At 47.3% G+C, this 14,740-nt stretch overlaps 1 protein-coding gene and 2 non-coding genes across 5 annotated transcripts; 2 read left to right on the top strand and 1 right to left on the bottom strand.

Annotated features, from left to right (window-relative positions):
* Positions 1-2,350: 2,350 nt before the first annotated feature.
* Positions 2,351-14,101, bottom strand: SIRT4 (sirtuin 4). Of its 3 annotated transcripts, XR_012045344.1 has the most exons (8): positions 13,938-14,101; positions 11,549-11,611; positions 11,307-11,463; positions 8,389-8,894; positions 7,410-7,704; positions 6,052-6,254; positions 5,425-5,596; positions 2,351-2,462 (listed from the first exon to the last, which is right to left on the bottom strand). XR_012045344.1 is itself a non-coding variant. In XM_072880661.1 (7 exons), exons 1-6 carry the CDS (start codon positions 14,084-14,086, stop codon positions 6,090-6,092), a joined length of 1,335 nt encoding a protein of 444 aa, XP_072736762.1. In that variant the 5' UTR covers positions 14,087-14,101; the 3' UTR covers positions 2,351-5,596; positions 6,052-6,089. The 3 variants fall into 3 exon arrangements, 2 of the variants coding, with proteins under 2 accessions (XP_072736762.1, XP_072736763.1); XM_072880661.1 differs by having other exon boundaries at positions 2,351-5,596; XM_072880662.1 differs by lacking the exon at positions 13,938-14,101 and having other exon boundaries at positions 2,351-5,596; positions 11,307-11,420; positions 11,549-11,712.
* On the top strand, positions 13,760-13,900 carry LOC140660140 (U4 spliceosomal RNA). The gene has a single exon (XR_012045347.1). It is a non-coding gene; the product is annotated as a U4 spliceosomal RNA (small nuclear RNA).
* Positions 14,102-14,351: 250 nt separating the features above from the next.
* LOC140660139 (U4 spliceosomal RNA) lies at positions 14,352-14,492 on the top strand. Its single transcript, XR_012045346.1, has one exon. It is a non-coding gene; the product is annotated as a U4 spliceosomal RNA (small nuclear RNA).
* Positions 14,493-14,740: the final 248 nt, after the last annotated feature.

Below are 14,740 nucleotides of genomic sequence, written 5' to 3'. Positions count from 1 at the left end.
TCCCTCTTTTTTTATCACCACCTGAGCAGAAACCACTTGCTGCAACTGCAAGTTTCTATAGGAGAAACATGTTCACTTGCTTTGCAAGACATCTGACTTATCTTCCATTTTGCAGGACATCACTAAAACTTATTTCCTGGATTTTTGGGTGGTTTTCGTGAGCCACGAGGTTCATGTTTCATCACCCCCTTTAAAACAAGCTTTCCTCTTTGATCTGCTCTTCACAGCTCCAAGTTTCCCTCTGACTGAAAGGGCCAATCACCATAAATCTGGCAGAGCTTTAGGAATTGTCTTCAACCCATTTGGCGGTGTGCAACTCAATAAATGGAGGTTATTATTTCCCTTCATGCTAAGCTGTGAAAATGCATCAAAAAGCATTTACGTCTTGTCTCCGCTCCAGTGCTCTTTTCCCCAAGCAACAAAGGGACTCATCTTAGTGAGAAGGCAGCCTTAATCCCACTTGTGTGATAGCCTTGATCTCCTGAGGATCCTCCAGCTTTCTTTACCTGCAAGGACAGCTTCTTATTGTAGAAGTGGTAGGTGCACAGGGAGACGAGGAGCCTTGCTGCAGCCATGGTCAGTTCTGTGCACAAACACAGGAGTTGATTGTTAAACCCAATTAAGTTCTGTCATGCCAAGTGCTAAATAGGGGAGGGTATAATCTGATTTTTGTCATATGCCACCTGCTTGAGTGAGAAGCCAAGCACTGCTGCCATCCCACCAGCAGCAGTTAGTGTCAGACTATGAACTCTGGGGCACAGAGTGACTTGTTGCAGATATTCAGTCTGTAGAATTACAGAGTCCAGTTGGATTTTCTTCTCTTTGGCCCTTGCCAACGTGAAGATGTGGGATCACACGGGAGATCTGGATGTAGCACGTGTCTAAATCTTTCTATATGTTTCTTTTTTTGCAAGAGTCTTCTGATAAAGGAATAGCAGAATGTCACAGAAATCCTCTTTTATTAGCAAAAAGGCACCATTTCTGATTTGCATATGCTGAAGCTGCATATGTTGTTTGGGTCTCGGCAAGGGCAAGCAGCACTTACGTCATTCACTCAAAACCGCTTGCCTGTAGTATGTAAAAGTCATAGCTCTGTATCATGAGGCCCTCTAACAGAAAATGCTTTTTCCTTGTTTTTTTCTTTTCCCCTTTCTTCTCTTATTTTTAGCCTTAGTAATCATTACCTGCTTGCATAATTGTCCTGTCAGGGTGAGTGGGTATGATTTTCTTATTGTCCATCTGTGTCCCCTGCATGATATTGTGTATCTGTCAGGACTTGGGTGCATAGATGACAGAGCACTCAGCTGTGCAGCCCCTGTTGGGGGCCCTTGCAGTTAGAAAAGCTCACAGAACCGATATGATAGGAGGAAAAGGATTAATGGGCTCCTTTGTGGTGTTATTCCAAATGCATCATCCACCTCCTTTTGAAGGTTCCAACCAAACAAATTGAAGCTGTCGAACAGCCCATGTACCAGAATTTCCTGTCCCTACAGAAAGAAAGCACCAGCCGGGAGGAATCTGGCATATGAAAGATATTTTCACAGCATCTATCAGTGACGAAAATGGCCAGACCAGTAGGACTGGAGAGGCAAAGTCCTCTCTTGTAAATTTATTCTCTCACCACTGTTATCGTTTCTGTAATCTAAAAACACAATTGCTAACGCTAAGTTAATTCAGATCTCAAAAACCCTGCACTGAGACACCACAGAGAATGGCTGGGTGTAGTGATAAGAAACTCTGACTTCAGGCATTTGGCTGAGACCCTCCTCATTTCTTTCCCATTGACTCTAGACAGCCTCCTAGGACTGTTGCTTTCAGTTGCTGCTTACCTGGGGCTGCCTTAGGATGGGTTATGTGAGAGGAAGACTCCATCAGTCCTGCCCAAGCCCCAGGTTTTGAATGAATAGACTGAGGAGACCAGTAAGTTGTCACTGGTTTGAAATACTTCCTCCCCGCTGCCCCCGCTCCTCACAGCTGCAAAGACTGGGAAAGGGCAACATCCAAGGCAGTCACAGGGGAAGAAGCACACTCTAAAAGGTAGATTTAGTCGCCTTCACTCCAAGGTTCCTGAACCTCCCAAGTTCACCGTGGCCAGGGCCTTTGGTCCTTTTCCAGAGTGTCATGAATAAGCAGCTTTGTCAGTGGGAATAATCTGACTGTAAGATGTGGGAGGCTGCACTTACACCATACCCACCAGGCACGAGTCCTCTGTGCCATCTGCAGTCTGTGCTGCCCTCGCTGGAGCACAGTATGTGAAATATCTTTCTCAGGCTGCAGGCTGATTACAAAGTTTGCTGTGAGAATTTGCCCAGAAACAAAGACAAGATTTGCAAAATAGGAAGTAGCTTTTATTTGCTTTGGGTAACTCCAACCCCACTTTCAGAGGAACAACACAAAAATTCATTATAAGGCACTCTCAGCTCCTCTATCCAAACCTCAGGAGCTTGTCCTAGTAGGAACAGCTGTAAGAAAAAGGGAAGAGCGTAAGCTGTTGATTCAGCTAATTTCATGGTAAAAAAACCTGTCCTTGTGCTGTTGTCCGATGTGTATTTTTGCCACCCATATGTGGACAGACCTACAACTTCAAGCCCTGATCTAAAATACTGGTGGACTGGTCTAACAACAGTGAGCCAGAAAAGGTAGGAGAGGATTGAATCATGTGGAGGATAAGGCTGGCTTAAAGCAGACAAGGTAGATAGAAAGGATCTGCACTTCCTTCCTGGTGATGCAGGAAGAGAACACTGCTCAGGCTCTGTAACACTATTTTTCTGTTAGTTTCAGCCAGTAACACAAAGATTACTGTCCTTTTGTTTAGTCTTTTAGGAACAATATTTCTCCCCCTTTTAAAACCCTCTTCCCTTGCAAATTCTGCACAGGCTGAGAGAATAAAGTTGAACACTAGGTCAGTTCTTTTACTGAGTTTGTTGTTTTCCCACAGCATGGCTAATTCGCATCCTATCGTGCTCAACCCTGGAGGTTTCTATAACTCCTTCCAGGCTGGTAACTACATCAGTAAGCTGAGAAACACAAATTTCTCAGGATAGGTCTTTGCTAGCTACCTGCAATGACATGGTTATCTTCTGATAGCTGTTATCTCTCTGCATTGCATCTTCCCACACAAATAGTCCCCAAGGAGTGACAGGGGAAGGTGTCAATCAGCATTAGAGTGATGCAGATCTGGCTTTTGGTGTAGGAACTTTAGGCTTTCTCTGGCATTTGTCAGTTGAGTGAACTTACTTCTCAGTGGTGTCTTGGGGAACATGTTAAGAGGTGAAGTGCTCTGATCCTGCTCTAAAAGAAGTCAATTTTAGTACTGCTGGATCAGCTTAGCAGGAAAAAAAAAAGGAACTCCTTCGTCTCAGCCTCATATACTTGTTGTATGTATGCTCATTAACATATAGTAATAAACCAGGCACAGGAAATTTACTGTAAATGCTCATTTACTGTAAGTCATTGTCCTAGTGACTTAAAAGTATATAGTGTAATCAGTGAAGGGTCAGGGTAACATGACTCATTTATCAGTGATGCTGAAGAGACACCCTGACTCCTCTCCCACAGGCTCAGCTGCTGAACGGCAGAAGAGGCAGGGATAGATGTGGGAGGTTTAGTTACCTGTCACATTGCTAATGCCAAGTCCTCACTAGAAGTGTTTTCTTGTTTTAGACTTCTTGGCAATGCTCCCACACTTTCTCAAAATGCTGGCTCTACTGGCACTAAACCTGCAGCCTCTGTTTTTAACACACCTGTCATGCAAGTTTCAAGGTGGTGCAGAACATGACATGGATAGTGAGAAATCCAGCCTCAGTTCTGCTAAGGAGGCATAAATGTCTCTTCTTACATGGAAAAACCTATGCAAATAAACACTCTGTGCAAGCTCCCTGGCTGTGTGTGGAGACTCTGGTATGCCTTAGCAATGATTTCTGCAAAAGCTTTGGTTAGCAGGACAGCTGTACTGTGCTAAAGATGGAGTGACATCTGTGAGCTTTCTTCACTACCAAACAGCAGATACCTGACTCGCTGGAAAGTGAGATCTCCATTAAATGGGAGCAGAATGCAGGTAGGGGTCCTGAACTTACCTCACTCGGCTTCTAAGTGAAGCCGTCTGTCCTCTGATCCATAATAGCCAAATCTTGAAACACTTCAAGTATCTTAATTCCCTCTACCTTCTGCAGAAATTGGGTGCCTAAGTATCCCTTAGATTCAGTGCTTTACTTGCTCCTGCCTAGCATGGCTTTGAATCAACAACAAAGCAAAAAAGCACTTTGCATCACGTGGTTGGTTGTCCTTGCTTTGCTACTTGACCTTTTAGCAGATGACTCTGGCATCCTTGCTTCCAACTGCTTGTTACAGTTCTTGTCAAAATATTAATACGGGACATGTGATGTGGAAAGTAGGACTGAGGTATTTGGAAGACCCCAACAATTAATCTCCCTCATAGCCAGAAGGGGAGCAGTAGATTCACACAGAAGGTTGGGTCAAAATTTAGTGTTCTAGGCTGCGCAAGAGTCTCTCTTTTACTCCATAAATAGTTTAATATGTCTTATGTTACCACCCTAAGGATCAACAAAAAATGGTTACCCAGTAGTGATGGATCTCCTGTTAGGAGTGTGGAAAATTACATCTATTAATAGCTTGAGATTACCTCCTGAGGGAGACCTATTGTACAGATTTAATTGTATTTCTCTCTTAATTCATCAGCTGTTAGTAATTACATCCTGCATTTTTGCAATGGAAAAAATGAATCTAAACTGGCTATTGAGACTGTACCTAAATAAATCATAGGAGGGAGAGGAAATTACAATGCAAATAATATCAGTCTTGTAAACAATTTTAATTCACTACTTAGCTATTCATTAGTTAAATAACATCTCCAAAAAATGCATTCTGGAAAATGTAGCAGCCACACTGAAAGCAGTGCTGGTCAGATTAGCTTAAAGTAACTCCTCTGGCATCTCAACAATATATAATTTTTAAAGGGTTCAGATGGTAAGCAGTTTAGCTTGTCAACTGACAGTTGAGAGAAATGCTGACTTCCCCTCCTTGCTAGAAGACATCAGCCTTATAGTCTGTGCTTTCAAATAATCTCTTACAAGAGCAGTATTATTGTTCAGCTTCTATTTTGAACCGTTTTTGTTTTTTTTTTTTAATGATAACTGCAGCTCCTCTTGCCTCTCTTGCCTCTTTGCACACTCCACAGTTGACTGCTAGTGGTATTGGATCCTCCAGCAGATACCATGGTTTTCCACATCGCCCTCCTGTGCTATAGCCTCAAGTTATTTGGTCAAAATCCCTGTCCATCATTCTTCTCTGGGGACAATTATAAGAAAGGTATTTTGTTTTCAGATATGGTAGTTTGATTATCTTGTCACAGTGAATGAAAAGGAAAGGCACTGTTTACAATGGCAAGGTAAGGCAGAAAAGTACTTTTGTCATCATCATCCTCTTTCCTGGTAAGTGGAGATGGTTTCAATGGAGAAAACTGGTCAGGTTGACATGTGCGAGGCTTGCTGCCCTCTCCTGGTGCCATCAGGGGCCGTGCATTAGATCTCACAGCTGCCTCTTAGATTGAGGTTTTCACTTTTTGAGATGATGAGTCCTGCAGGAGTGGAGGGAAGAAGCTGCTTTATAGATGGAATTGATTATTTTAAACAGCAGTGTTTTGATTAGGATTAGCTGGATCGATTCGACCAGGCACAGCTTTTGAATTGTCAGTTGCAAAGGCAACAGGGCTGATGGGGTTCTCTGAATCTGCAGATGATCCCCTGTAGCATTCTGATTGTGACAAATGGATTGGAACTCAACACTGCCAAGTCTTCTGGCTACTCTTGCCCAATCTTCTGGGAGCGTTAGCACTTGGTACGCTTTTTTTTTTATGATTACAGGAAACAGTATCATGGCCCATCAGAGCATACCAGTTACAGATGAAAATTTATGGCCATGTTTTGGCGCACATTGTGGGAACGTATTTTTAGTCAGCACATCTCGGTCTCAGCATTTGATGGGAACCCATCTTCTTAGCCTGTAAGGTGACTGATCAGGGAAGGTACTCACCTTGTTGAAATAATTTAACTCCTGATAGCTCCTGAAGCTCAGCTCGTTGGGTCATGTGCAACAATCAAAGGCAGCAGCTCTCCACAGCGGGAATTCAGTTTTAAGGATGCAAAGTGATCTAACCTTGTGGGCCCAATGTTAAGGACTGCAATTGGCAGCTGTTTCTCCCGGGCAGCGAGAGCAAACCTGTAACCAGAGTATACCTGCAGGAATACCAGAAGACAAAATTACTGGCAGCTTAGGCAAAAGAAGAGCTACAGAAAGGAGTAAGGAAAGTAAAATAGTTGCTGTTGGCAGTGGGAGAAGGGGCTGTATGTACATGCTGTGTTAGGCAACTACACTTAATTCAGGTCGGAAACTTCTTCATTCAGGAGTGCACAGAAAAGAACAGCTTTTAACCTCTGTCAGCAAGGGATTTGCAGTTTCATAGAAACTGAAACTTCGTAGTACATTGAAGGGAAATGTCCTTGTCTTTTAGCAAATCTCTGCAGCAGTTTTTATTAGTTACCATAGGTACTTAAATGCTTCTGCTTTGGTTCTCACGTGGCCCAGCTTAGGTAGTACAAGAATGAACCTAAGGCATTTCAATCATTCCCGTACAAAGGATTATAAGCTTAAGAAGTGCAAGCTCAAGGAATTTGTCTCCAGTATCCTGAAGCCAAGAGAATCACAATCGGGCAGCCTTGGTTTTATCTCGTTCTGGGAGGCGTTCGGTGTTTTTTTAATGTAATAGAACTTGTTCCTGGAAAAATTTCTCTTCTACAAACTGTATTCCAAAAGCTTCCACGGGTTAAACTACAGGGGTTTCTAAACTCCCTTACCTTATAGATAAGAGGCTAATGGAGAAAACACATTGTGATACAAAGAACAATCCTAAGCAGCAACCAGAGACATTTCTGCTCTCTTCTTCAGAATTTAATTAGGAATTAGAGGTCCTAAAATCTGGTATTTCACAGAGTGTGCCATGAGGCCTAGAAAGCTGCCAAAGGCTAAAAAATTCAAGCAAAAAAATGTGGGGTGGTGGTCTCTGCAGGACTGAATTGTATCAGGTATCTTGGCTTTATGGGCAACTGTGAACCTACAATGTACTGATGGAGGAGGTAGCAGAGAGAGGTCTGAATGTGTGAATGGAGTTATTTATAGCAGCATAAAGTAGACTGGCAATAGATTGACAGGGAAGCCCAAACAGGCCAACTGTGAAGCCAGATCCCAACCACAGTAAAAATAAAATACAAAGAAGCTCTGGAGAGGTTGTTTTGATCCACAAGCAATTAGTAGTCCTAAATTGTGGGACCAAGGATTGTTGCAGCAGAGTAGCACAGAAATAGGAATGCAGTGCGGGAGGAAGACCTACTTACCTGCATAGAGGATCCTGCCACCAGCATGGAGTCTGATTCTGCCAGGCGTTGGTGCACAAAATCCACTTTTTCCCGGCTCACCGTGTCTCCAAAGAATGTCACGTCGGGCTTCAGGATTCCACCACATTTACGGCAGGCTGGGACTTGGAAATTATGCACCTGCTCATCTGTCAGGAAGACATCCCCATCTGGAGCCACACCAAATGCTTCAGCTTTCCAGGTAGGATTCAGAGCTTCAAAGTGCTCCTGGAGCTCAGAGCGCAAGATTTGGTCTCCACAGGCCAGGCAGAAAACCCTGAAATTCAGAGCAAAGTCTTAATGGAGAGTTTCATGTCAGCTGAAGATCTGGAGTCTGTAACTTGTTCCTTGGAAGGCCTGGAAGGTCTGTTGTCATTATCCGCATTTATTTACCAAATAGTACAGGTCAAGGAGCTGTCTTTGTACCTCTGATTGTGGCTTTGTAGGAATGCTCTAGAGGAAGCGCTTTGAACCCTACCATGCATCCTCTCTCTCAGTTCAGGCTGTGCTTTTTCATCTGGAAACTTTGGGTGATCACAGCCAGACTGTGGTGGTCCCTCTCCAGTCCACTCACCCTGTGCATTTCTGGCACTATCCGCTCTGCTTAGCCCTGGATAATCCTTGCATCCTCAGGATCCCCTTGTCCTCTTCACTAAGAGGACTTTTGCAGTAGCAAGGAAAGGGGAATTTTGACTGGTGCAGGCTGCAAGGGAACTGATCCAAATAATGCTCAAAAAAAAATGGAATGGTGTTCATGTTTCTTAAATACTGTGCTGTGAGCAGAACTGTTTTGTGATCTTTTTCTCCACCCCAGCCCAACAACACCTTTGAGCATGTCATCTCCAGGAACATAGCATTGACATTTTGCCTCCTTTCTCAGCAGGTAACACTGCACCTGCTTGTCAGTCACCCTGAACAAGAGGTCAGATGATTAACCATCCTCCCTCTGCTGACAGAGTACCTGTGCGTGCAGCCATGCAATTCTGTCATGCGCTGGCTCCCGGCTTTGGTGTGAAGGGCATCCACGTTCTGGGTCACCAGCCAGTGCAGCTTCCCCAACTTCTCCCACTCTCTTAGTACCAGGTGTGCTGTGTTTGGCTGGTGGGAGGAGAACTGGGGCCAGCCCACGAAGTTCCTTGCCCAATACCGCTGCCGGGCACTGGCACTACGAACGAACTCGGCATGCTGGATGGGCCGTCTGTCTGTCCTGGCGTAGAGCCCAACACCTTCAGAGCGGTAATCTGGGATCCCCGATTCAGTTGAGATTCCAGCTCCAGTCATTACAAACAGCCTCTTGGAGTTGGAAACAAAGTGCTGCAGCTCCTCTACTTCCACAGGATCTGGGGGAAGACAGGCTGGCACAAAAGCCAAGTTTGGAGAGGTCCTGGATACAGAATGGGATCTGAAATGATGGGATCTGATGGCTCTGCAAACTGCTGACAACTTCCTGGCAGAGAACATGTTCAGCTAAAAGCCAAGGACAGAACACATGGCAGGTAAAAGAAAGCAAAGAGCATGTCCTTAATTCCATTTTATTGGGATTCTCTGGAAAATGATGCTGATAAGTATTCTTTGCTCTTTTTTCTTTTTAGTAAAGAAACACAAATTATTTTGGAAATGTTAACTAAAGCCCACCATCTGAGGACAGCGTTCATATGTCCCTTTCAGAGAGGGCAGCACTGAGGACTGCTCAAGGTACAAGGACAAAGTTAGCACACCTGACTCACAGGATTCCTGCTCTCCTATTGTGGTGTGAAGGATGGCTGCCTGAGAGGACTTCTAAAGACCCCAGAAAGACCTGAGCATGCAGAGTCTTTCCCAGGTACGTGCAACAGGGCAGAGAAGAAATGGCAGGGAGGCCAAGCACCCCACCCCAGAGACCCTGTACAGCTGGTGTGCCTGGTTCCTCCCCATAAGAGACCCTTGCTCTGCTTTCTTTAACATTCTGCCTGCTCCAAATGAGTCCTTTCTATTTACCCCATCCTTTGCACATGATGTGGGAAGGGAGAGAAAAACAACCTTGAAATGTTGCTCTTTCAGGACAAAGGCCTTGACTGGAGTTACTCCTGTTTTTTTAGAAAGGCCTGGTGCAGAACAGGCCTTGAAATGGGACTGAAGATGATTAATACACTGCCTAAATGCCTCTGGCACCTCCTCCTTTGTGGGTGCCACCTCCCCAGAGTCAGTGGAGAGGTGGAGGGGTACTGCTTTGCTTCTCCAGCAGGAACAGGGGACTTAGCTGAGAGAGAAGGGAACACCCAAATGTAAAGGGGGGCAGAAAGAACTGCCTGGCAGGTAGGAATGGGAGGGGTATCCTGCTTTAAGGGAGGAACAGCATGCCCTGTTGGGGACAGGCAGGATAGCTTTGCTGACAAGTAGCCTGGAATTGTGTGCAGGACCTGTTGTGAGAGGAGTGGATTGGTTTGGACCTTGATTTTGTTTGGTCATTCTAGCAGTCTGTAGTTCTCCTTTCTCCATTTCACTATTTTAAATCTATTTTTTCTGGGCTGCTCTATGGGTTTGCATACAAAGTTTTGAAAGAAGTTCAAAAAGTTTTGAAAGAAACAGTACTGAGAACTGACTGTCTGGTATTTCTCCCTCCCACCATCTCCCTTAGCAAGGGAGCTTGTATGAGATCTGGAAGATGGAGGAAGGACTTTAATTACTGATAAAAGGGGATGATCTCTAAAGAGTGATTGCAACATATAGTCTGGTGCTTAAAGCTTGCTTGGTATTGTGGGACACCTGGATGCAGATTCATGCCCACTCACACTTCTGCCCTCACCACCAGAAATTACTGGGGGACACTTAAGGGATTGGGTCTCACTGGGAGTCCTCAGCTGGCTGGAGCAGATCCCTTCAGGTGTTACAGGCAGTGGTTTGAGGGAGGGCTCTGTGCAGCTTGTTAGCCGTCAAATGGTTAAAGCATCTGGGCAGTTTCATAAATGCTGCCTACAGGAAACTTGCAGTGCCCAAGAAATCTGTGGCAGCTCTGAGAAAGTCAGAGGTATTCAAGTGGTGAGCTTGCTTGTCTAAAAGGCTGGCACCCATGTACTTCTGATGACCTGTACTTCAATGCCTGGATGGTTTTTAGACTCCTGCTCCGTCTAAATTGCTTTGCCTCAAGTCCCTGGTCTCCCTCAAGTATGAGTTCTTACAGTAAATGGAGCAATATTTCAATACATTTAAAGTTTGGGTGTTCAGCTGTAAGTATCGTGATACTAAATTGATGCTAGTGGCAAAGAGTTGATTTGTCTCAGTTAATCTCCAGTTCTCAAGGCTTTGTGTCATCATCAGTTGAATTACAGGGAAGACTGGACTTCCTCCATAGTCTGAATTACTTTTTAAATCTAAGCAGTTGATTCTGTTCACAATTATTTTTGCCTTGTTTTGTTGTTTAGCAGGAGTTGTGTCAGGCATTCCCTCTGAAGAGGTTTAATTTTCCATATGAATTAATTAGAAGGGACAAAGTCTCCCAATAAACTGTAATTTGCTTTGAGAATAACTTCTGTCATGATGCTCCCCAAAGGCTGTTAAGCCAGTTTGACAGTATTTAAATTGCTTTACCTGATGAAAATTATCTATTCCTGTCCCTTATCATCAAAAGATCTGTCAGAAGGAAATGTTTTGAGGGGGAATAAAATGGAAGTATAATATGGGTTGGCCCACAAGAGAGAGAAGGCAATGGGTAGGCCCAGCATTAAAAATAACAGATACATGTGAGAGCCGCTGTGAAGCATAGAAGTAGGACAGCGTAGGAGAGAAACTTGCAAAGGACAGACTGTTTCCTGTGAAATGCAAAGCTGCTTTTAAATTGAAAGTGCTCAGCTTAAAAAATAATAACTGCTATACATAATAAGTGAAACTCTTTAAACGTACCTGTCGAGATCCGAGGCTAGAGTTTGCTTTTAACATGCATCCAAGATGCTCCACAGAAACAGATCGGAGAAGTTTGAGGTAGAAGATAAACAGGTTTCTACAAAGGGTTGTAGGCTGGAAATTCAGACGGACACCCACGTCACCCGAGTCTCTTTTGCTGCAATAATGACGTGGGGAGGGGGGTAACAGCCGAACCGAACACATCAAATGAGTGGTATGGTGAATAATGCCTGAAAACTTACCTTTCGTACTGCTGCCGTGCCCGACGGCGGAAGGAAAGGGCTGGCTGCCGGAAGAGGAATTTTCTGGGAAATGTAGTTCACAAAGAAACTCAGCGCTAAGCACAAAGACTACAATTCCCATGCTTCGGAGAGGAAAAAAAAAAAAACAAACCCAAAACAAAACACCCGAGTTGCTGAAACCTGATGAAGTCAAATTGAAAACACTAAGAGCTTCATAGCTGCCCTCAAGGAAACATATCAGGATAAAAATCATATTTGATTTGATACAAATGCAAGTAATAGCTTTGATAAAATGCATTGTGGATGCTTGTCCTTATAAAAGCATGTGTTTTCTTTTGTGTTCCTCTGTGGGAAGAAAAATCCCACTGAGGGCTGTTCAAGACATTGCTTCTAGCTCAGGAATTCCCTGAGACATAAATTGTTGGAGGCTGTGAGAGTACGCCAGGCTGATACGTTTGCCCTGTTCTGGCTCTCTTCCTTTGGTACCTATGTTTGGCCCCAGGAGAGATGGACCTGTCTGGCAGTTCTGATGTTCATAGTTAAGCATATTTGGAATGACGGGAAAAAGGTTTGGGAGAAAGATGTGGAAAGGGCCTGTGGCAACACAGATGGACAAATAATGACAATCTGGTCCACAGTTAGTGTGGCCAGATAAAACCCAAGAGGTCAGCATGGGACAAGTGATCTCCATACAGCTTCCAGAGGAGGCGTGGATGAAAAATGAGAGGGCAGTTGTTTCTTTGATCCGGCTGGACCGCTCCCAGGGCATAGTCGGGCACCCTAAGGCACTTCAGTATTAAATTCTTTGCCACCGCAGGGCTTGTACCAGTTGTGCAGTTCACCAGCCCCTTCCTGGGCTCAGGCTGTCGTTCGCCTTGCCCGTTACCGGGTTGCTGGAGGTGGGTTTCTGCTGGCTCGGTGAGCTGGCTCAGCGAAACCTGACAGCTGGCAGGAGGGGAACAGGGACTCTGGGCTGGAGGGACCACCTTGCAGCGGGAGTGAGCTGGTGGGTCAGTGCAACCCATCTTTGCAGAACCGCACCAATTACTCCCACCCCTCAGCGCCTCATTAGCAGCAGGGATTTTTCCTGGTGTTTTCCAGTTGATCCAGCAGAGCCTCCTGTCTAAGCGTGCAGCGGGCAGGGGTGGCTACTCCTGGTGACTTCGAGTCCTTGTGCGAACGTAGCCCGTGGTGCTTTGCAGAGCTGACACCGCGCAGCTAGTGTTCAACGCCAGGGCCATGCTGCCCTGCCTGCTGCCCACCTCCTGCTCCCTGGCAGGAGCTGACTGTGCCTCTCTGCTCCCTGCAGGTGTCGGTCTCGATAATGACATGAGAGACTGTATGAATTGCCTGCAATACGGGGGTTGGTTTTTTCGAAGGAGTCTTTATTTTTTTGGAGAACAAGAAAAGAGGAGGAGGTCCAGGCTGCTGCACTGTAGCAGCCTGGTACTAGGTGCTCACCTATTTTACACACAATGGGCTCTTTCTAATAATTTGGGCTGCTTTTCAAATGCATTCTCCAAATAGCTCTTGCTAATTAGTTCAAGGCATTGCAGGAATTTTTAATCCACTTTTCTTGCCTTTTACAGTTACTTCAAAGCCCGAGCCTGGATATAGCAGCGGGTAGCTTTGCGATCGCAAGGAAGAGGCGCATCCCGCCTGTGCGGTGCCGACGCTGCCGGCCCCTGCTGCCCCAGCGCCCCGCGGAGGTGTGGGGCAGGACCCCCTTTTTGGTAATTTCGTCAGCTTGAACGACCCCGAGGCTGTGGTGCCTTTTTTCAGGGTTTAAACGTGTTTTCGAATCGTTGCGTGGTGACTTTGCTTTGGTACCACCGGGATACCGAGGACAGCCCGGGCCCGGCAGAGCCCGTTTCACCCTGGGGCGGATCCGCCCCGCCCCGCGCGCTACTTCCCGGGACGGAAAACGGCGATTTTGGCCAACCCGCCCCGCTCGGGCCCTCGGCGGCGGGACAGCCCCTTCCCCGGCGCTCATTACCATAGCGCCCTCCCGGCACCCCCCGCGTGCCCCGCCGCCGCGCCGCCCTGCCTCCCCCCCCCGGTAACCCCCCCCTCGCCCCCAGCGGGAGCGCGGGGGGTGGGCGGGGTGCGCGCGGCGGCGCGGGCCGGCGGGGCACGCGGGGGCGCGCCGGCGCGCTCTGACCACAGCGGCGGGGCGGCGGCGGGGGAGGCCGGGAGGGCGGAGTTAACGACAGCTTTGCGCAGTGGCAGTATCGTAGCCCGTGAGGTTAATCCGAGGCGCGATTATTGCTAATTGAAAACTTTTCCCAATACCCCGCCATGACGACTTGAAATATAGTCGGCATTGGCAATTTTTGAGAGCCTCTTCGGAGGCTGCGTTTATGTGGTTAAAGATAGATAACGGGATTACCGCGCGGGTACGCCTCGGGCCCGTCCTACCCGCCGGCTGGGGCGCCTCGGGGTCGGCTGGGGCTCGCCGCCCTGGCCGGGTGGGGGCCGCCGGCTGGGGAGCCCCGGGGCTGGGCTAGCGGTGCGCGGAGGCGATGGGGAGCCCCGCATCCGGCGGGGAGCTGCCCGCACTGACGTCACGCCTACTTTGCATAATCCTTCCCAGCAAGCTTCGCGGCCGCCCCGCCGCTCGGCACGGAGAGGAGCGGGGGGGGAAAACGGGGCGCCCCGCTCCCGGCGGCGGCGCGGGGGGCACGGCGACCGGTGGGGATGGCCGCCGGGGCAGGCGCAGGGGGGCGCGGGCGGGCGGCGGGGCTCGCCCCGAGCTGGGTGGCGGCCCCGGGGCGAGGGGCGGCGGCGGCGGGAGGAGGGGGTCAGCTTTGCGCAGTGGCAGTATCGTAGCCAATGAGGTTAATCCGAGGCGCGATTATTGCTAATTGAAAACTTTTCCCAATACCCCGCCATGACGACTTGAAATATAGTCGGCATTGGCAATTTTTGACAGTCTCTACGGAGACTGAATTTTGGTGTGAAAAATAGAGAAAACGGCGAAAAAGGGGCCCCTGTGGATGCCGGCTTGGCGTGGCATTGGGCAGTCTGGGAGCTGGCGCCGTGCCCGTACCGTCAGGCGGACGGCGGAGGGTTATTATGCGCGGATCCGAGGGCTTTTGTTCTCTCTCGTCGCTGCCGGTGCCGTCTCCTGCCAAAAACATGGTTTAATGAGTCGAGGGCGCGTCTACACAAAAAGCTCGGTTCTTGCCTTTT

Source organism: Ciconia boyciana, chromosome 15, assembly GCF_034638445.1.
Source record: "Ciconia boyciana chromosome 15, ASM3463844v1, whole genome shotgun sequence".
Classification (NCBI taxonomy): Eukaryota; Metazoa; Chordata; class Aves; order Ciconiiformes; family Ciconiidae; genus Ciconia; species Ciconia boyciana.
The sequence above is the reverse complement of the archived record's forward strand: the minus strand, read 5'-3'. Positions and strand labels throughout refer to the sequence as shown.